At 53.8% G+C, this 22,340-nt stretch overlaps 1 protein-coding gene across 1 annotated transcript in view; it reads left to right on the top strand.

Annotated features, from left to right (window-relative positions):
- The window catches only part of SLC13A3 (solute carrier family 13 member 3), a 60,738-nt gene extending 39,123 nt beyond the window's left edge, over positions 1–21,615 (top strand). The window contains exons 7-13 of the mRNA XM_028524412.2: positions 434–529; positions 1,531–1,635; positions 6,061–6,158; positions 9,458–9,570; positions 15,430–15,591; positions 17,920–18,057; positions 19,897–21,615. Of these exons, the coding sequence (XP_028380213.1) occupies positions 434–529; positions 1,531–1,635; positions 6,061–6,158; positions 9,458–9,570; positions 15,430–15,591; positions 17,920–18,057; positions 19,897–20,076 (892 nt within the window). The 3' untranslated portion in view covers positions 20,077–21,615. The remainder of the gene's footprint in view (positions 1–433; positions 530–1,530; positions 1,636–6,060; positions 6,159–9,457; positions 9,571–15,429; positions 15,592–17,919; positions 18,058–19,896) is intronic.
- The last annotated feature ends 725 nt before the right edge of the window (positions 21,616–22,340 follow it).

The raw sequence follows: 22,340 nt of genomic DNA, 5'->3' as shown, positions 1-22,340 counted from the left end.
CTGGGAGTTGTGTGATTAGATTCACATTTTTAAAAAATATTTAAAAAGATTTTATTTATTTATTTTCAGAGAGGGAAGGGAGGGAGAAAGAGAGAGAGAGAAAAAAAAAATATCAATGTGCGGTTGCTGGGGGCCGTGGCCTACAACCCAGGCATGTGTCCTGACTGGGAATCGAACCTGCGATACTTTGGTTCACAGGCCACGCTCAATCCACTGAGCTACGCCAGCCAGGGCAGATTCACATTTTAAAAAGACCGCCCAGGCTACAGGTGGGGAGAACAGATGTGAGGAAGGGAAGACAGAGGGAGACCACTCAGAGGCCACTGCGGTCTGAGGAACAGAGACAATGAGGCCTGGCCAGGTGGTAGCAGGCCGGGGGGGAGTTAGTCACCTTTGCAGTGGCCACTCCTAACTTCCCCACTTTCCGTTTCAGGGGCTGGAGGAAGAAGAAATCGGCGGTCAGAGCTGGTGCAGAAGACAGGGCTCGGGCTGTGATTCAGCAGGAATTCCAGAATCTGGGACCCATGAAGTGCGTGGCCCACGGTCCTGGGGTAGGGTGAGGGGTGGGGGAGAGCTGGGCGTTAGACCTCCAATACAGCCCTCCTGTTCTGAGCCCTGGGTCCCTGGGGGCTGAGTCCCAGGGGAATATCAGGACCAATGGCCTGAGATGGGATCCTGGAGATGGAGGGTAGGGAGGTGGCTTAACAGCCAGCCTCTTGCCCTGGTGCTGGGGCAGACACTCTGAGGACCAGAAAGCCCCCCAGGGTGTACTTGGGGTGGGGACAGGCCTCCCTCCTGCCAAAGGCACCCTTTCCCTCCTGCTACACGGGATGCTCGGCATTGCCTCGGGTGACTTCCAGGACCTTGTTTAATGCATGTGTCTCGTGTGGTAAAAATAACTAGCAGTCAGCAGGCTTGCCCCCGAGGGCTGACTCTGCCACTAACTTCCTGTGTGACTTGGGCAAGGCACTAACCCTCTCAGGGCCCTGTTCCCCAGTCTCTGAAATGGGCACATTGGGTAGATATTCACCCCAGCATCTGAGGCTTCTCTCTTCCCACCTCTGTGGGCCTCTCTCTTCGTGTCTGTCCCTGTCTGAGATTGTCCCACTCTGCATTTGTGTTTATCCGCCTGCCTCTGTGTGCGGCTCTTCCCCTCTCTCTGCCCGCCTCTGTCCGTTTCCTTTCTCTCTGCTTCCCTGACTCTGTGTCTGCTCCACTCTTTCTCTCTGTGTCTGGATGCCCCTTAGGACTCCGGGAGATTCCCAGTAGAAATGATATCAATACTTTGGAGACAGGGGGTGCTTGATGTTTAGGAAGGATCCTGGCCGAGCGTGGCAGGCCCAGGCGGGGACCACTCACGTCACGGGACACCCCTCTCCTCTGGAGGCTCCCTGAGGGGTAATTCCTTCCTTCAGTTTCTCAGAGGCAGGGGCTGGGCCCCGTCCCACCGAGGGCACCTGCCCAAGGCCTCCTCGCCCCGTGGTCTGCTGGAGCCCACAGTCACCACGCGCCTGCATGTTTGTGCTACAGGTTTGCGGAACAGGCCGTTTTCATCCTTTTCTGCTTGTTCGCCATTCTGCTCTTCTTCCGGGACCCGAAGTTCATCCCCGGCTGGGCCAGTCTCTTCCCTGCTGGGTGAGCCTCTGGGGACCCAGGGAACAGAGTCCCACAGGGAGGATTCTGGGACGGGCTACGTGCAGCTGGAGAGGCACTGCGGCAGGGGTGAGCTGGGATAGGTTCACACCCCTTGTCCCTGGTGATTATCAGCAGCTCCTTCTTTTGCTCTCGGAAGCGTTTAGGTTTGGATGATACGACATTTGGGTTCCCACGTATTGAAAGCTTTGGCTTTGGAATCAGACAAAACTGGGTTCCAGGGACAGCTCTGCCACTTACAAATTTCGAGGGCCTGAGCATGTCATTCATTCATTCATTCATTTTTGCATTCACTCAATCAACATTTATGAACAGCTTAATATGTGCTAGGCATTATGCTAGCCGTTGGGTTCACAGACTGAAACAAGTAGTTAGGCAGCAAAATAACTTATTGTAATGAGTGCAATGAGAGAAAGAGAGCATGATGAAAGAGTGGAGTGAGGCCTTGACTTTGGAGAGTTCTAGGGAGAACCAAAGGCTAGGAAGAGTGGAGGTGAAAACTGGAGACGCCCTGGGCATGCCCGCTGAGAGCCTGAGGGAGGGACCAGCTTAGCACCTGTGAAGAACGGGCAGGAGCCCTGTGTGACCGAGGCCCGGTGGGAAGGGAGGAGAGGGGGCAAGGTGTGGCCAGAAGGGAAGGCAGGAGCCCGATTATGGGGGTCTTGCTGGACTCGGTAAGCATTTTGGTCTTTTTGAATGAAAGCGATAGAAACTATTGGAGGGTTTTAGGTTATTTAACCTCTGGGTGCCTCAGCATCCTCATCTGAAAAATGGTACACTTCCCGTCGGATTGTTCTGAGCATAAATGAGTTAGTGCGTGTCACGTGATTCGAGTTGCTCAGAGGAAGAACTCCATAAAACAATAATCGTATACACTAGGGAATGGGCAGTGGGGGCAAACATACGGGTGGGCAGAGCAGTTAGGAGCTAGACACCACCTCGATGACCGCCGTCCTCTAAGCGGTGAGAAGACTAAGGCTCGTGGACCACATCTGGCCCACGCCTTGTGTCTGAGTGGGTTTTACATTTTTAAACGTCTGGAGAAAATCAAAAGACAGTACTGGGTGGAGAAAAAGTAGGTTTGGAAGTTGTGAATACTCAACACACGAGAGTTTATTCTTATATTATTACTTATTAATTGTTGTATTCTTTTCCACATGAACAACTGTACCTGTTAGACTTGGCGAGTGGCACAGGAAAGTGACATGAAATCCAAGTGTCAGTGTGCGCACACACAGTTCCTCTGGGCCACAGCCACGCCCACTCACTCCTGTGCTGTCTGTCTCTGGCTGCTCCTGGGCTATGGTGGCGGCGTGACGGAGACTGCATGGCCGGCAAAACCAGAAATATTTATGGTGTGGCCCTTGGCAGATGGTTACTGACGCCGGTCTAGGCGATGGCTTCAGGGACTCGAATGAAAGCGATGGCAATGGAGACAGAAGAGTTCAGATACATGTCAGAGTTAGAAGTGACAGGCCTGGCTGTGGTTGAATTTGGGGGCCTGTGGGAAAGGAGGACCTACCCCAGTGGCACTCGGCTGGAGAAGAACATTATCTAAAGAGACTGGGGGTGCCTCACCAACAATTGTATTTTGAACTTGGTTTAGACTCACCCAGTCTAGTATGCCTTCTCAGGTGCCGCAGTGGGCACTTGGATACGCAAGCCTGGAGCTCAGAGGTGTCAGGTTGCAGATACAAACCTGGGAGTCATCATATAATTTTGGAATTTAAATCCGGAGGAATTGATGGGCTCAGTGAGGGAAAGAGTGTGGGGAGAGTTTAGCAGACTTCGGGGAACCCCACCATGTAGGAGCTGGGTAGAGAATGACCCCATTAGAGAAGCAAAGAAGCAGTTGGTGAGGTAGGCACAGAACCCGGGGCCATGGACCGGCAAAGGCCCAGCGAGCGAGGGTCTTGAGAGGGAGTGGGCGGGCCACGGCGTCAGATCCCGGCGTGAGCTCGAACACAGTCAGACGTCAGGCGTGTCCTCTGGACTCGGTGAGATCTGGTGGTCTCCGTCAGCGCCGTCCCGTAGAAGTGGGACGTGAGCCCCAGACGTCATTTAAAATGTTCAAATAGCTACATTTAAATGTCAAAAGAGATGAAAATAATGGTGGTGCTCTATTTTTTTATAACCCAGTACACTATTTCAACATGTAATCCATATAAAAATATTTCTGAGAGATTTACTTTTCTCATACTAAATCCTCAAAGTCTGGCATGCGTGGAAGGGAATTTTATGCAGCCGCACATTTCAATCTGGTCTTGCCACACTTCAAGCGTCCACGCACCACCCGTGGCGGCTGGCTCCCACGCTGGAGGGAGCCGCTCTCCGCGCTTCGCCATGGAGCCTCAGCCTCCCCTCTGCTGACCCGGGCGATGCCAGTTCTGATCTCAGGAGGGTCATTATGAGGAAGGAAATATATAGTTTCACAGAACCAGGAGAAGTGGCTCTGGTTACCATTCTTCTACTTTTCTACAATGTAGGTCCTTAGTTACTTTTTTTTTTCCAGCTGAAAAATGGGAGTCATAAGCATTCTAACAACACGAAGAGAGTAAACATCACCTAGAATCTCCGTCTCCAGATCTGACGTACATACCCTCTGACTTAAAAAATTTGCCCTTCCGGGCACCGTCCTACACCTCGGTTGTATCGGTTATTACAAGACTGCATTCATTAAAACTCATTTAACTATATCCTTAAAATGGGTGCCTTTTATTCCATGTTAACTATAGATTTCAGTAAAACTAATTTTAAAAACATATGCAAACTATCTAAAAAGATACCTATGAAAACACAAGATTTTTTTTGACAGCAATGTGACTACAGTGAACATACTGTGATCTGCTTTTTTCTGGTTTGTTTCCTGATAACAAATGTAAACAATGCTGAATTGAAAAAGTAAAATTTAGCTGCCTTTCATCTCCTCTTCATCCCACTCCCCAACGACGTTCATAATTAAAGTCTGGTGTGTGATGTGTCAGGTACATGTATTCATACACACGCACACACGTATTCATACATACACACAGGCATGTAATGAGAAATTGGAAAACATAATAATATGATCATGGACAACTTGGTATTTCATTCTTTTTCACCACTGCATAGTATTCTACAGAATAGGAGTATTTTTGTTTATTTTATCAATTCCTTTTGGACTGTGTCCAATACTGCAAATAAAAACTTTTTTAATACAAGGCTTCTTGGTTGTATGTGTATGTCAATACCTAACGATAGATATTATCGTATATATTTAAAGAAAGAGATTCAGGGTATTTCTGTACATATATGTTATTAAACACAGTTTATTTAAACATCTTTTTTTGTTGTTTGACTCTCATCAATAATGGTCATCTCTGTATGTAATCTGTGTACAAGAGTCCGGTTATTTCTGAGGCTAAATTCCTAGAAGCACGATCACAGGATCGAGGGGTATTCTCATGTAAAGTGTTGGAGCACGTTGCCAGTTGCCGTCTGGAAGGGTAAATGTTTATTTCCCCGCCACCTGTCCGTGTCCCAGGGTCCTCACTCGGTACCACCACCCTTTTAGAGCGCGCCTGTCTGCTCACGGAGGTAAAGCGAAATGGTGCTCCGTTAGTGTTTTCATTTATATTCCCCTAGTATAGTGACATCGACTATCTTTCTCAGTTTCTCGGCCATTTGCATAATCTTCTTCCCAAATGTGTGGGCTAAAAAGGCTTTTGTTAGTAGTTGGCTCTGAGCGTCATTGAACTTGGAGCTGGAAAAATCTGGTTTCAGTGCCAGTCTCCGCCACGGGCCACCATCTGGCCTTGAGCGAGTGGCTTCTGCTCTCCGAGCAGGGGGCTCCTCATCCCAAACAGAAGCTGCCTGCCCCAGGCTTCCGTGAGCCTGAGTCCCCACAGGGCACCGCGTGGGTCCTTGGAAGGTGGTAGTTAGGCTCTGAGGGGCTATGAGACTGGCTCCATCTGAACTCTGCTGATGGGAATGAGCTCTGTGTCTGTGTGGTAAGCTGCCCGTCCCAGGAGGAATGCAAAGAGAAGCGGAACAGACACAGGGCTGTTACAGGAACCCCGGTTACGGTGATCCTCAGGGGATCCACAGACCCTAGGATTCTGTAGCTCCCAGATTCTTTCCTCCGTGGTCATGTCCCCTTACCGAGGGTCCTTGGGTTGGGAAGAAAAGTGTTTGTTTGGCTCAAGCAGGCTCTAAAAGCCCCAGGGAGCTGTGAGTGGAGGACTTTTGACCCCAGGGGTGGTTGCATCCGTGTGGAGTTCAGCGCAGGACAGAATCCAGAGGCGTCTGACAAGGCCCCTCACAGCGGCCCTCGCCCCGTCCCACAGATGCTCATTTGTAAATCTGCGGACCTTGGCCTGCTGAGATGCCCAGGGTCACGTGCTTTGGGGGCCTTGTCTGTCATTGTAGGTTTACTTCTGATGCTGTCACTGGCGTGGCTGTTGTCACCGTCTTGTTCTTCTTCCCATCCCAAAGGCCCTCTCTCAAGTGGTGGTTTGACTTGAAAGGTAAGGGGGTCAGGGCTGTGGTCTCGGGGAACTCGGGGAGCTCTGTAGCCTGGAGGTGGGGCCTGTGCCTGGGACCTGCCCCCCTGCATCTTCCCTGTTCCCTGCCTGAGCGGTTACCCCTTGTCTGGGCACGTGGGGCTGCCAGAGGTGACTGCCCAGGGCAGGGTTACCCAGTACCGCCCACGGGCCAAGTGCAGCCAGCTGCCTGTTTTCATGCAGCCCGTGTGCTCAGAATGGCTTTCACATGTGTAAATGGTTGAGAAAAATCAGGAGAAAAATATGCATGCCACACAGACATGACATGAAATTCAAATCTCATTGTCCAGAAATACAGTTTTTAATGCCTCCTGTAAGAAACTTCTGGGCTGGTATTTTCTTTGGTTACATAAGTACCTACACAATGGCCTCGGTGTTGCCTCTTGGCCCACAGAGCCCAAAATATTTACTCTGTGGTCCTGTTCACAAAGACTTTGCCGCCCTTGGACTTGCAACTCTGTTGCCTAAGGGGCCAGACGTGAAAACCTCAGGCTGGGTTTCAATGAACTGGAAGTGGGGGGGAGTGAGGCTAAAGTGACGAAAAGCATTCACATTCAGCTTCAGACCACCACTGAGCACCCCCCCAAAACCGTCAGTAGGCTGGCCTTGGCCTTCAGAGCCCCAACTCATGACCCTCCTGGATTTCCAGGTGGTGTCTGCCAGGAGAGGGCGCCCACACTTGCCACCTGTGTGCCTGGCCCATCCTCTGTCTGGGGGGCACCCATCCCCATCTGGGGGCCGCACTGAGCTCTGGGCAGGAGTGAGGCCCTAGGGGTCACAGTGGAAGTAGTTTCTGTTGCCAAAGGAAATGGAATATTCAAAGGAGAGTTTCAGTTGCAGAGGGTGGGTCTTGGAGTGTGGGGAACACAGCCAGCGGGTGGATCGGGCCGGAGAGGGTTTGACGGGGTCCCGCCAGCAGTTGCCCAGGCCTTGGGGAGGCCTGCGCTGGGTCCGAGGAGCTCAGGCCGTGGGCTTGGGGCTCCCTGAAGCTGAGTGGGGTGCCCGGGGCCCCGCCGTCCCTGCGTCTCCGTCTCATTCCCAGGCTGCTCTCCCCGCCTTCTGCTCCACCTGCCCTTTCCTGGTGTCTTCATAGTTTCTCCTGTTTCTCAGCTTGTGTGTCTTTCTAGCACCTGCTTCCTTGTCATTCTTGCCTTTTTTATCACTTCTGCTCCCTTGTAGTGTCTGCTGCCTGCTAGTGCCCGCTCACTCCCATGGCTTCCACTGCCTCCTGTCCCCTCGGTGCCTGGCCCCTCTCGGCGTCTGGCCCTACAGTGCGTGCTCCTTGGAGCCTGCCTGCGTCCTTGGAGCCCCCGCCTCCTCCTAGTACCCGATTCCTCATCCCTTCTGCTTCCTCACAGTTTCCACTTCCTCAGTGTCCACTTCCAGGCAGTGCCCGCCTCCTCCCAGTTTCCGTTTCCCCAGGGAACCGCAGCCACTAACGCCCCCCCTTTGTCGGGTGGCCTCTCGGTCTATTGTGTCACCTTTATGATCACTTCTTTCTGCCCAGTTACCTCTCTGTTTCCCACAGACACTTCTGAGAGTAAGAATCTGGTTGGTCTGGCTTATTCTTTATATATATATGTATGTATATGTATGTATGTGTATATATATATATATATATACACATATATATATCAGCTGTGTTAGATGTAATTTACACACTGCATAAATCACCCATTCGATGGTTTTCAGTGTATTCACAGAGCCGTGCAGTCACAAGCACAACCCATTTTAGAATATTTTCGTCACCCCGTGAAGAAACCCTGGTTCATCAGCAGTCACTCCTCCCCGCCTGCCCAAGCCCTGGACAGCCACCAGTCCACTTTCTTTATGGACTTCCCTATTCTAGATAAATTTTTTATAGAAAGAGTCATTTTTAAAAAGATTTTATTTATTTATTTTTAGAGAGGGAAGGGAGGGAGAAAGAGAGAGAGAGAAAGAGAGAAACATCAATGTGCGGCTGCTGGGGGTCATGGCCTGCAACCCAGGCATGTGCCCTGACTGGGAATGGAACCTGCGATGCTTTGGTTCATAGCCTGCCCTCAATCCACTGAGCTATGCCAGCCAGGGCTTTCTAGATAAATTTTTAACAAATAACCATAGTTATATATGTGATCCTTTGTGACTCGCTGCTTTCGGTTAACATGTTTTTAAGGTTAGGTCATGTTCTCACATGAATCAGTACTTCTTTTTCGTATAGATTTCCCTCACCCGGCCGCCGCGTAGCCTCATCGATTCCTGACCAGCCCGTGGCCCGGCAGCTCTGGGTCAGGTTCCATCCGAGGCTCCGCCACCCGGGGGTGGGTCACAGGCCCAGAGCTTCCTCTCAGCTGGGGCAGCCTGCCGGTGATGTCTGCTACCCCAGCCCTGTTACTGTTTGCTGGGGCACCTGGAGCGAGTCCCTGTACTCTCTGGGCCTTGCTTTCCCACTTGGAAATAGGCAGGTCCCTCAGACTCGCCACACCTCTGGCCTGCCCCGTCCTGCCGCACGGGGGTTGCAGACTGCGGGGGAGAGACACGCATGCAGGCAGCAGGCTGGGTGCAGGACAGTCTGTTTCAGGCAGCGTGGCCCTCCCTGTCCGCCATTCCTTTCGCATTGTTGGAACAGAGAACGGCTTCTGTCTTACAAGGAAACGGTGCCAGGGGCTGGCAGGACGTGGGGAGGCCCAGTGGGAAGTAGGGTTTCGTGGGATGCCCGTCCGTGCTATGTTTCGTCCACGGCTGCTTCGTGCCACGGTGGCAGCCTCGTGGCAACAGAAGCCGCAAAGCCTGCAGGACCCACTCCCCGCCCCCAGCCCTCTGCAGAGAAGTGCACCCACCCCCGTTCTAACCACTGCGCTGCTTTGGAAAACGTAACAATCACCTCGTAATTCCACAGGCCAACAGTTCCCGTAGTTTTTTTCTCCAGAAAAATCCTTCCTCTTTCTTTCCTCTCTGTACATCCAGTGCCAAAGAGAGCCTTTGGTTCTGTGTGAAAGTGGAAGCAACACTTACCCAACGGGCTGCTGAGAGACTCCAAGGGGGTCCTGGGTGTGGAGTGCCAGGTCCCAGGAGATGCGCAAGGCGCAGGGAGCCGTGAAAGCTATTTCACTCTGAGTAGAGCACACGCCCCACCATGACATGGCGCGTTTTCTCCCTGACGCTCTGGCATCAGGTGTTGGAGCCAGGCTGTGGCCTCCTGGAGGACCCCGAAGGTCCCCATGAAGACAGGGCCGTAGGGACCGGGGTCCGCCCCTCACAATGAGTGTCTTCCCTCTGCCCAGCGCCCAACACGGAGACGGAGCCCCTGCTGACGTGGAAGAAGGCCCAGGACACCATCCCCTGGAGCATCCTCCTCCTCCTGGGCGGGGGCTTCGCCATGGCCAAAGGCTGTGAGGTGAGAACGGCACGTGGGCTGCGGGCCCGGGGAGGGGTGGGCGGGGCACGGCCGAAGCTGCAGGCTCAGCATAAGCGCCAGTGACGCCACGGGCCCAGCAGGCGCCACCTCATTTGCCAACTAGGATAATCGTAGTTCCCACCTCGGTGCCTGGTGCTGCGACGGAGGACAGGAAACAGGTATGATCGGACCCTCAAGGTGCTCACAGTGAGCATAATACTGTTACTGGTACCAACAACATCACGACTCTCAGCGTTCTGTGAGCACGGAGGAGCAACGCCACTGCCCTGTGCTCGCCCGTCCAACGTGCTTTACACACACACAGTAGCTGACGTACACTTCCCCAGCGAGCCTCCGTGGTCCACGCCATCACGACCTCCATTCTGTAGATTAGGAAACAAAGGCACAGAGAGGTAAAGCAGCTTGCCCAAGGCCACACAGCTGTGGACTCGGGGTTGGACTCCAGGTAGTTTGGCTCCAGAGTGTGTGCTGTTAGCCACTGTGATAGAAATGTTAGCCGTTTTTACTATTAATTAATTAATGTTGTTCTTGAGGGTTCTGTGAGCTCGGAGGCAGGGCTGGGACTAGAGGGAGGCCCCAAGGGGGCAGGATTTCAGAAGACACTTGCTCTCAGGGTCGTCGGCCCCGCTCAGAAGAGGAGCAGCTTTAGGGTCCAGCACGTGGCATAATGTGTCGGCTCACTGAGCCTCGCACGGGCCTGGGGGTCCCCATAATATGTCAAGCTCCCATTTTTATAGGTAGGAAAACTGAGGCATGGAAAAATGAAGCGACCCTCGTAAGATCATAAAATCACACTCTGCTAGGAGCTGGGGTTCGAACTCCTGTCGATGGGATTTCAGAGCCCAGACTCCCAGTGGCGCGGTCGGTCTCAAGAGCTTCCCAAGTGCCAGGCGCTGCCGGAAGCCCTTTGGCGATACTGACCGTGTTGGTCTTCATAGACACCACCGAAGCAGATGCTGGCGCTGCCCCCCTTGAAAGACGAGGACCAGAGGCAGCCTGGGGCTCGGAAGCTTGCCTGTGTCTGTGCAGGCAGGAGATGGCAGGGCCAGGATTACCGCCGCAGCTGACGGTGCCGGGCCCCGCCGCCCCGACATCGCGCCGTGTGAGCCCACGCATCCAAAACCCAACCGGTGGAAGAGCGATCTAAAATTAAGGCGAAGGACACCTGTATCTGCTTCTCAGATTGCTCTCTTTTTAAATTCAACTTAAAATTTCAGGTTCAAATAGTGTTACCGTGCAAGACACCTATGAAGGTCGATATCAGAGGCCCGGGCTTGGGGATCTGAGTACCTGGATTCAAATCCGAGCTCTATCACCCCTCACTGGGGCGCGTTGGGCAAGTTCCTTAACCTCTCTGGGCACTCGGTTTCTCACCTATGAATTGGCTCGAAGTTGTTACTCTGTGGGGTGGTTAGAAGTGATGAAAGAAGATGATGCTGACGTAGTCCCTGGCACATGGAGTGCTGTGCATCCTTGTACCATGGCTCGTGCTGGCTCTGCTTCTGGGAAGCAGACTCTGCGATGGAGAAGCGAGCAGGGGGGTTATTAGGTGACCCAGTGACCCTGAGGTCATCTCCTGTGGCAGGGGTGAGGCCGAACCCGCAAGGCCTCCACCAAAGCCCTGGAGAGCGCCAAGCTGAGATAGCCCTTCAGAGACGTCCCAGGTGGCCCAAGATGGCCAGGCTTTCTATCCCACATCTCTCCATCATCTGTGGACGTGGGTCTCCCCAGGAGCAGGCGTGACCTTGGGCAAGGCCACCCTTGAGTCTGGGGCAGACAGGGAAGGCCGTGTGCTGCCCGGCCCCCCCTGTGCTGGGGCGAGGGGCCTTTGCAGAGGGCGGTGCGGTCAGCACACTCAGATCCCCACACAGCTACTGTTTTTTGTGAACTACATTTTTATTGTATTCACTTTTTCAATAAATAACATAGTTGCAAAATGAGCCAAAGGACGGGTGAGCAAAAAGTATTCTTGGTGTCTCCATTGTAGGAACTGCAAAGACCAGAGAGGTTAAGTGACTGATTCCAGGTAACACAGCTCATAGGTAGCAGAGCTGGGATTTGAACAGGTGTCTGTCTGATTCCTCTCACCACTGCCTCCTACTGGAGGTATGTTAAGGAGGGCTTGCCGGAGGAAGTGACATGTTATCCAGGTGTTAAGAGGACCGTGCAATGCAAAGGTAGAAAGCATGGGTGTGGCACCGAGCCATTGGGTTAAAGTCACAGATCTTTTACCTCTTGGCTGTGTGCCTCGGTTTGCTCGTCTGCAAAATAGGAATACAAACGCATCCCGTCCCATAGCATCATTACAATTATTAAATGTGTCAATACGTGTGGAGAACTTAGAACATGGCCTCCAGAGCTGGTTATTATGGCTGGATCCTGGGGAAAGAGGGAATTCAGGCTCAAGGATGACACAGTGGTTTTTGCCCTGAGCAACTCTGTGTAAATGGTACTATTTATGGAGATGCGTCTAGCCCGGCCCTGAGGCAGGAGGCAGAGCTGTGACCCCACACCCCAGAGGCTTCTCTGAGCTCAGAGCACGGTGGGCAAAGCCTGCCTCTCGGTGGAGGCTGGGCTGCAGGGCTGCTGAGCATGCTGGGAGGCCAGTCTGGCTCCTGGCCCAGCCCCAGGAGCAGGCTGGGGTTTCTGTTCAAGGGGAGCTTTGTGTGGCGGCTGCCGCCTTCCCCCAGGCCCTGCTGGTGTCAGCCCCTCCCCAGGCAGCGCAGCCTGCCCCGGAGGGACCAGAGTGCTCTTGGCGCATCCTGCTTCCTAGCCCCTGCCCGGCGCCCTTGCCAGGCCTCAGTGGCCTCCTGTGTGGCTTAGGGGTCCTCGGCTGGGGCCAGGTGAGTCTGGGGGTGTGGACTCCCATGTGCTGGTCCCACAGGGCTGGCACCCGACCCCAGGGCTGACTCTGAGCTCGGGCACCTCGCTGACACCCACTTGGTGTTCTCACCAGTTTTCTCCTGCTTCACGACGGCCCCCGGCTCCCCAGATGTTTAGAGTCTGGCCCGAAAGCTTCCGCTGGTCCCCGCATGGACCCGTCAGCCCCTGTCTCTCTGCTCTCAGGGCCTCCACTGCAGCCCCACCGGCCCCTCAGGGCTCCTCGGCCGCGCTGGTCATCTGCTTCCCAAGCACGGCACAGCCTGCTGTGTTTTCTGAGTCTTGCAAGGTGCAGTCAAGGGTGTTTTCTATTGAGAGTCCGACTTTAGGCATTTAACTTACACCATAGCACCCTCCTGGCAAGAGCGATCTGCCGTTCTCGAAGAGATCTAGAAAAGGTGCTGGTGGAAGCGGGAGAGGAGGACAGCACTGTCCGGCCAGCTCAGCCCCCCTCCTGTCCTGCGACGTGACCTCAGGCACCTCTTGGCGTCCTCGAGGGTCACAAGGAACATGATTTCACAGCCACGGCACTGGGTGACTTCTGAGGGTTCTGACACCCCTGGCATGTCACCACTCGATGCTACTAATGACAGCTGACATGTCCTGGGCCCACACCAGGTGCCCAAGCACTTTACTAAAATGCTGTACAGATTAGCTCCTTTTCTCCCAATAATAACCGTCTGGGATGGGTACTGCGATATCCCCACGTACAGGGGAGGAAAGGGAGGCCCAGAGGGGTGAAGCTACTCAGCCAGGACATCCCAGCCGGAAGGGATGAAGGCGGAGAGCATACCGAGTCTGACTCCAGAGCCCTCTCTCCCCACCCTCTGGCCACACCGCCTCTGACCTGTTGCTGATCCCAGAGTTCCTGGCGCACAGTGGGACTGTATGTTTCCAAGGAAACGGAGCTTCTGGTTCCTAAGGGAGTGGGCGTGGCAGGCGAAGCCTCCTGGAGCCCCCAGTAGAACCCTAGGCCCTTGGGGGCTCTCCACTCTGTGAAGCTGCCAGACCTCGCTCTGGCTGTGGGGACCGAGCCAAGGGCCCGCCTGAGTGGCCGCGGGTTGTTGGCTGAAAGCCCGTCGCCCAGAGGTCTGGCTACGGGGAAGTTCTTGGCTTCTCATTCATACAAGTCATTAACATTCCCTCTCTCCAGCCTCTCTCCATTCAATGGCACACACTGCTGCCCGTCCCTGTGCCAAAGCTGTGGCCTCGGGGGAAAAACCGGTGGCCTCATTTCCCCTTGGAAGTTTCCCTGAGCCCGGGAAGGGGCTGGGGTCCTGGCTTGGCCTTGCGCCGTGATTTCTAGGCTCTCAGACAAATGGTGCAGGCGTAAAAGAAACAGTGTAATTTTACAAGGTCTCTTCCAGGGAAAAATATCTTTAAGCACGTTCGTTCATTGGAGGTAATTTTCAAGTCAGGTTGCAGGGACAGGTGTGTTAGTTAGTTTATTCATTGAAAAGCAGTGTGCTGTGTTCTAGAAGCCATTGTGAAGTTTAAGGTTCTGGATAAGCAGTGCATTTTCTGTTAATCGTAGAAGAAACGTGTGAAGTTTTTTGGTAGACCGAAGTGTACTGGTACCAGAGGACACGGGGTTGATAAAAGGGCTGTGGTGACACATGCTTGATTATAAATATTGGGGGACTAACCCAACTCTGCCTTCAGTCAATATCTAAGCTTATGGCTTTATCTTGGGGGGGGACCCTTGGACCTGCAGGACACGGCTTTGTAGGTTTTTAAGATATTGCTGCATGGCACCACCAGGTGGCAGAATAGAGCACCATTTTACACCTTCAGCTTTGCTGCTTTAGGATTGTAACAAGTGTCAGGACACTTGCTGCTTAAGGACACTGTCTCCCAGGCACTCCCTCAGGCAGGAGGTCTGACAGTATACATATTGTATACTTGCAAACAGAGCAGCTCTCCGAGCATTCAGTGGAGAGAGCCTGGAGATAATTCTGCAGTATTGATGGCCAGCAAGGGGACAGTCTGACAGGTCCTTTCTCTATCCTGCTGCGCTCAGCTCAGCTCTGGGCATTGCTCTCTAAGTGGAGAGGGCAGTGACAGACTGGTGTGTCCAAACGAGTGCACCTGGGTGGCAGGGAGTTTTGCTGGAGCACGTCAGCTTACAGAAGCGCATGGCCCAAGGTGTGAAAGGCATCTCAGCCACTACTTTGGGGTACCGTGGGCATCACAAAAGCTTTTCCAGGCTCAGATCGCTCCTCTGTAACACAGGGACGAATGTCTAGCTTATAGGGTGGCAGGGAGGACTCAGGGGGGTAATGCACGCAGGTGCCTGGTACCCTATAAAGCCACAGTAATGCTGATGGTTGTGATAATGAATAATAATACAATGTTATAACCTTCATATTTGTGTTATCATGTAATAAACTTCCTTGTTACTGGTCATAAATATCTTTATTATTTATAATCATATCGATAGTGTTATATTTAATATATACTTGATACATATATATGATATATAGTATATCATATGTTATACATTTGATGCATATCAATATATAATAATTAAAAGGCTAATGTTTTGTATAACATTTGTGCTAACATTTTAATTAATAACTGTCATTGGAGTCATGTGGAGATTTATCCTGGAGAATCTAATTCCCCTCTCCCATTCCGGTTAGAACTTACTGGTGCTAGGCCCAAACAGATTGTTTGGAGAACCAGACGGATTGTTTGAGGGTCCAAGGCTTTGGGCCCCAAGCCTGTAGCATACGGAATAGGGAAGAGTTCAAGAAACAGATTATTCAAGTCCAGGCTCGAATGTGTGCCCTTGGACGTGTCAGCCCCTCTGAACCTCAGACTTTGCATCTAGGAGGGAGCACCGTTGTCGTCACTAGGATTGGCTCCAGCCCTCCCGCCAGGGCCCCGCCCCCCGGCGGTGGCAGCCCAGGTGGGCCGCGGTGTGAAGAGACGCCCCTTGCCTCCTCCCCCCTGCAGCAGTCCGGGCTGTCCATATGGATCAGCGACCAGCTGCACCCGCTGGAGAACCTGCCGCCCATGCTGGCCGTCCTGATCGTCACCTCGGTCGTCATCTTCTTCACCGAGTTTGCCAGCAACACGGCCACCATCATCATCTTCCTGCCCGTCCTGGCGGAGCTGGTGAGCGTCCTTCCGGGGAGGAGGGGGAGGTGAGGAGGAGCCCCCGGGGTCTCCAACAGCACAGGTCAAAAAGCTCCCCCCGCTGGCGGGAGCTCCACCAGGGGGCTCCCTGGTGGCCAAGTTCTCTTCCGAAATGCTCGAAAGTATCAGAACCCTGATTTAAAAAATATATATACTCTTTTTTCTTCCTTTTAAAAAATACATAAGCAGAGTCAATGTTTTCAAAGTGACCAAATCCCCTCCTTTGGAAAGCTTTCTAGGAAAATATCAATGACCAAATCTGGGTTAAGCGGAGGCAGGAAATCTGAGTGGTCAGATGACCCCGGGAGAAATTCTGATGGGGGCAAAGCGGCAGCCTCTCCGGGAAGCCAGGCTTCTTGGCCCCGCTGACACCTCGGGTCAGTGCTGGGGACTGTCCTGTGCCCTTTAGAGCGTTGGGTGCCCCCCCACCCCGGGCCACTACCCACTGGAAACCGGTAGCACTCCCTCTAAATCAGGGCCATCAAAAACGTGTCCAGATGTTGCCAAATGTGTCCTGGAAGGACAAGATCATCCCCAGGGGAGGGTCGCCGCTCTCAGGATCTGCAGCCCTGGAGAGCTGGCTGGGCGAGAGCTGGAACCTTCCAGAAAACAGATGGTGCTCAGCTCTCCCAACGTTCCAGGGCGTAGAAAGGGAGGGAAAGCCAGTGGATCCGGGCAGAAGGCGAGCCAAACCCCAACACCAGAAGCAAACAAGGGGAGACGGTAAACGAAGTTACAAATGGCGAAATGAATCCAGGGCCATAGGCAAAGAACACCACACCGTGATGGGGAAGGGATTGTGTTAGGGATTTAAACACTGATTGACAGGAGTTCTACATTTGAATGGATTAAAGAAGACCAAACCATCTGATTACCTCAGCACAATCTGAAATCGACCGAATTAAATCAATGTTTCGAGTATAGGCTTTGCACACAAACAGTGATACACCGGGCATGCTTGTCTGAGCCACTTTATTTTTATTCACTTATGCACCGATTATAACAGCGATCACACCGCATTCGTGGTATTTGCATACGCAGAGACACACTTCGTTCTTTGTCAATGGCTGGAGAATACTCCACTATGAATCGATAGCTGTCGATTCTCGTTCAAGCCACGTGTTTCCAGCCTTTGCTGTGACCCAGCGATGCTGCCCCAAACGTGCCCTGTCTGCACACCTTTGGTGGCATGTAGACATCCCGGTAGAACTGACATCTCTGGATTGAAGAGCCTGTACATGTACAGTTTTGTTAGACATGGGTGCACTGCCCTCCAAAGCGAAGGTGCCATTTCACTCTCTCACCCGCAGTGTGTGGGGGGGCTCCCCTCCTCTTGCTCAGTGCGCTGGGATTTAATCACACCCTCCCCCAGGATCTGTGGGACCCAGCCACTGAGAGAGTTGGAGGGGGGCTACCGGGTGGGATGCTGGAGGGAGCATAGAGCCAGCCAGATCTGCAGGGGCCGCTTTTACCGGAGGGGCCGCTAGCAAACGACACACCCTTCCAAATGCTGGTCGTCATGAAAATCAGACCGTTTCACACACAAGGGGGTGATTCCCCTAGGGAGGCCCAAACTCTTCTGTCTGAAAATAAAGTGCTGGAGAAGCCACGGGCAGGACTTGTAGGTGAACATGTCACTGGGGAGAAGTGACGAACCGGCGACCCACTGACGGAGGCCGACTCGCAGGCCCCGTGGATCCACAGAGTCAGAAACCTGGGAGTGCTTGCCAGCAGGCGCCATCCTGAGCTCTCCTTATCCCCGAGGCCCAGTGAGGCCCCAAGAGAAGGAGCCCAGAGCCCGGCTGTGGGGACTGTTTGGCTGAGAGAAGGACCAGGCGGTGGGGCGTATTTTCGAGTGTCTGCATCACCTGGGGACTTGTTGGAGATGCAGATTCTTCAGGTCACCCCAGACCCGCTGAATCAGCCACCTGAGTTCTAACAAGCCTCCCGGCGATTCCCATGCACATGCACGTTGGAGCAGGAGCATTCCGGCTACATCTGCCCAGCCCGTCCTCCCCGGTGGCCCCGCAGGGCGGCCCTGGACCGTCACTAACCTTGAGAATGTCCTCCCCGGCTCGCCCTCGGTGGTTCTCTCCTTTTCTCCTGGTCGGTCGATCTCCGTGCACCTCCTCTCTCTCTCTCGCCTGGGTACTCGCATTTCTGGTTGCATTTCCCGTTGTCTCTGTCTCTCTCTCTGTCTCTGCGTGTGCCTCCGAGTCCCTCCCCTTCCAACTGTCCTTACCTCTTGCGTTTCTGTCTGGTTCTTTCTGTCTTGGGCTCGCTGCCCGTTCCGGCTCCGGGGCGCAGGCCGTCCGCCTGAGAGTGCACCCCCTGTACCTGATGGTCCCTGCCACGGTGGGCTGCTCCTACGCCTTCATGCTCCCGGTCTCGACGGCCCCCAACTCGATCGCCTTCGCCTCTGGACATTTGCTGGTCAAAGACATGGTGAGTCTGGGCATTTGCTGGTGGGGCCCGGAGAGATGGGCGAACACCGAGGAGGGGGGAGGACTTCTGCTCCCTGCAGCCCCACCCGCCTCCAATTTCTGCATAGGTCAAGGTCATCCTGAGTGGGACCAGGAAGATACAGTGTAGCAAAGACTCTCGCTGCTCAGACAACTTCAGGAAACACTGCCTAAGAGACTGTTTGCCCAAAGTTTGCTTCGGAGACCAGGGACTTCCCCCTCTCTGTGGGCACTGCTCTCTCTTCTTGCTTGTTTGGCTGATGGCTCTGTGCCCAGAATCTTTAGGAGGGAGGATCAGCAGGCCACACCCTGGGACTTAGGGGTAGATCCCAGCGCCCAGCCAGCTGGGGAGTGAGACGGAAGTCCAGGGTTGCGGCGCTGGGGGGAAACCCCGGCGTTCAGCAGGGCTCAGCATGGGGCAGACTGTTCCCTCTCCCCCAGGCTCCTGGCTAAGCCCGCCCCTCCCTTTCTCCTCCCGCCTCCAGTGGCCTTTTCCCCTCCACCCCTGCCCGGGGCGCTTGTACGCAAACGGGACTCTCAGAATGCAAACAGCCTTCCTAAGCTGGTGCAGCGGAGAGGGGTGATCTGCTTTCACCAGGCCGTGATGCTGGCTTCCAGGGTCAGGGACCCACAGGATAAATGAGGAGAGAACGAGAGGGAGAGGCAGAAAGAGATCCCAGAGCAAACAGTGTGACCTGTAGCTGTTGAGTGACGAAGTGACTAATAAGGCGGAACCCAGCAGGCATTTGGAGGTCAAGGAAGAGCCATCTGGAGCCAGCCCCCGTTTGCCCAAAGCGTCAGCCGGGCTCCTTCCAATCCCCCAGACTGGCCAGGGGCTTGAGGAGCCCCCGGCTCAGGGCAGCACCAGGCAGTTTCCGGCCTCGCCAAGTGCCCTCCTTCCTTCACGGCGGACGATACCCTTCCCATGACCCCCCAGGGTAATATTCTTTTCACAGTTTTGCTAAACCAACTTACATTTTTAAAAAAACACTTAAATAAGAGCATTTAAAAAGAAAAGTTAGCAATGCACATGTAAATGGAAAACCAGCATGGCATGCCACTGAAGGCAAGTCTAAAGTTAAATGCAAAGGGGGAAAAAAAAGCAAAATAATGGCATGCTCTCAGATAACAAACCGTTGCCCGGACAAACTTCCGGACCCCTGCTTGTTAAAGAGGGCAGTAGGAGAGGGGGAGGGAAGCGTTCGGGGCATGGTGGCCCCTAAGGGAGACCTGCTCTTTGAGGCCAGGGTTGGAAAAGCAATCGAAAAGGGAGTACCTTTCTCACTGTGAGGGCCACGGCCGGAAAGCTAGGGTGGAACAGTCAAAAAATCCAGCTGGGAAGAGGGTCTTTAGCCCAAGTTCAGATGGTATAGTCTGCAAGGTCAGCCTGGGCAGGGGGCAGGTGGGCAGGTCTTTCCAGCTACTTAAGAGGTACAAATTTCCAGAGGTCCAGGCCTTCCCGGTCAGCTAGCACAGCCTTCACTGGACACGCTGTGTGTGTGTGTGCTGGGGGTTGTCGGGGGCTCCCACCAGATTACTTCCGAGTTGCGTGGCTTCGGAGAAGCCAGCTTCTGTAAAACGGGAACAACAGTAATAAGCCTGGGGTTGCTCTCAGGTTTAAGCGGCCCTGTGACAGCTGCAGGGAGCAGCACCTGGCACCTAGAATCCACCCACTGAATGGTGACATCTGCGGCTCTTTGAGGGACAGCCTGGGGCAGCGTGAAGACGGGAGGGTCTTGGGCGTCCGCCAAGCTGGCTCTGGGTGCAGGACTCTGGGGGTTTCCACCCATGTGCGGGGTCTGGAGTCTGCGCTCTGTTTCAGGTGCGGGCTGGCTTCCTGATGAACCTGATGGGTGTCCTGCTGCTCAACGTGGCCATCAACACGTGGGCGCAGACCATCTTCCAGATGGGCACCTTCCCAGACTGGGCCCACGACCACCTGGCCAACGTCACGGCGCTGCCCACTGCGTCCGTGGCCAACGGCACACTCGGGACCCTCTGAGTCCTCCCCGGAGACTCCCCTCGGCCCGGGCCCGCCCAGAAGGCCCTGCCACCACCTGCTGTTGGGATCCGACAGGACTTTGCAGCTGCACTCCGAGATCCAGTGAGCAGCGAGGAAGGGTGGCCTCCAGTCCTCCCCTTGGGTCGACACGTTCATTATCTAGGACTCCTTCTCCTCTCCCGTGCAGTTCCGGGCCCAGGCATTTCTCAAACTTGCTTCCGGAGAAACACGCTCCTTTCTCTCTGAGCCAGCATGTGGTTGGGATGCAAGAGAGCCCGACGTCGGCAACAATAAGCAACTCCAGGATGGCACTTGTCCCGAATGGTTGGTGCGGGAAGCTCTCCATCCCCAGGGGCCCAGCTAACATTCCCCACTGGCTTCTGTAGGTTGCACTCGGGAGAGGGCCTCCTACCTTCAGGGGTCACCTTCCCCAGAGAGGCTTTTGGGTGGCAGCGTTCCTTCCGGTCCCCTCACTCCAGCTGCTCGCCGCTGGCCCCTGCTCTGTTCAGCTGGGGCGCATTCTGCACCAACTGTTTGGCCATGTTGCCTGCCGACACCCAGCAGCAGGCAGGGGAACTTCCAGTCCATGGAGACACGCACGGGGAGGGACGGTGACATCCTGAGGACACAGGAGACTGTGCCAAGCCTCCTTGCTGTCTCTCTGGGTTCCCAAGCGCATCGGGGGCACTCTAGAAACCCCCACTGACATCTCTGTCCAAGCTTGAGGATTCTCCTGTTTCATCGGATTCAGTTCGCCCGTGATTCTGGAGTTGGGCCAGGCCCCTGCCAGGCCCCTGCTGCGTGTGACCCACATGGCCTTTGTGGCTGCTGCGCACTTATCAGCGGGTCATTACATCCCCAAGCTGCCCCGAGTGGTAAGCATATTTGATTAGCAAAGGCCACATTTTTCAGGGGTGAGATTAAAGTCAAAAGAGAAACTGGGGTCTTGAGAAGAGCGGGTCAAATGTCTCAGGCAGGCAAATATCATAATCCTCCTCTACAGAGGGGCACCCTGGGACTTTCCATGAGCCAGTGGCTGGCGGGGGCTCTCCTGGGGGGTTGATTACTCCTGGTTCCCAGGGGAAACCTCTGAGCACCTCCAGTGAGCTGCGCAGTACCAGGCCGGGCGGATGCTCCGGCCGTGTCTGTGGCATGAATGAGAGGCCCAGCATCGGCACCACCCCCATGCCTCGCCCCGCCTCACCCCGCACCTGTGAGGGATGAGGCTCCCTGAGCAGCTGCGTGGGCCGGGGGTCAGTTCCCCGAGACTGAGCTCACCCTCTGTTCAGCAGGAGTGAGTCATGGGTGTTTCCCTGGAAGCAGGGGGGAGGCTGGAGGAGAGGCCTCTGAGCTGGAGAATGAGCACCCCACCCTTCCCACAGGAGTAGACCTTCAGTACTTAGTCACAGTTACAGCCCCTGGGGGGCGGGGGAGGGGAGACATTCACGCACAGAGAAACCCATGGGACTGGTAACCAGATGAAACATGATTTCAAATACTTCTGATCAAAAATGCTATAAAATAAAGAATGTGAATCAACACCGGTGCTGGAGAGCTTTTATCTTTCTGGACATAAAACAGCTGCAAAGCCCGAAGTTCCTGAGCTGGGTCAGGAATCCACAGAACTGACCTCCCTGGCGTCACTGTGTTACTGCTCTCCCCTCTCTGCTCTGCTCCAGCCAGATGAACTCTTCTGCCTCAGGGCCTTTGCACGTGCTGCTCCCGCTGCCTAGAGCACTTTGCTCCTGCACATCTGCTTGCTTCCTCCCTGTATGCAGAGGCATTTGGCCTCTGCCCAAATGTCACCTCCCCAGAGACGCTTCTCTGACCATCTGGTCTAAAACATCATCCTCATTACTCTCCATCTCGTTATACTGTTATATTTTTCTTCATATTTAGTCAGGGCATGGTAGTGGTTATTTTCTTATTTACTAAATGTCTCTCTAAAATATAAATTTATGAGAATATAAACTTTATTTTGTTCAGTGTGGCAGCTCCAGTGCTGAGGATGGTTTCTGACACATAGTATGTGCTCAGTTAATATTTGGTAAGTGAATCTATACCAGAATTGATAAGAAAGCTATCACCCCTCCGGTCTGGGATCTGTTTGGTTCATTTCTTGGCTCACTCTCCTCCTATTGGTTCATCAGACAATGTTTATTTCTCATGTGCTCATTCGCTGTCCCCGCCCACATGGCATTTGCGTTCTAGGGGAGAAGTCAGGCAGATAAATAAGTAAACCAAATGTTTCTTGGTCATGATTC

This window comes from Phyllostomus discolor, chromosome 9 (assembly GCF_004126475.2).
Source record: "Phyllostomus discolor isolate MPI-MPIP mPhyDis1 chromosome 9, mPhyDis1.pri.v3, whole genome shotgun sequence".
Lineage (NCBI taxonomy): Eukaryota > Metazoa > Chordata > Mammalia > Chiroptera > Phyllostomidae > Phyllostomus > Phyllostomus discolor.
Note: the sequence above shows the minus strand (reverse complement) of the source record. Positions and strands in the feature narration are given on the sequence as shown.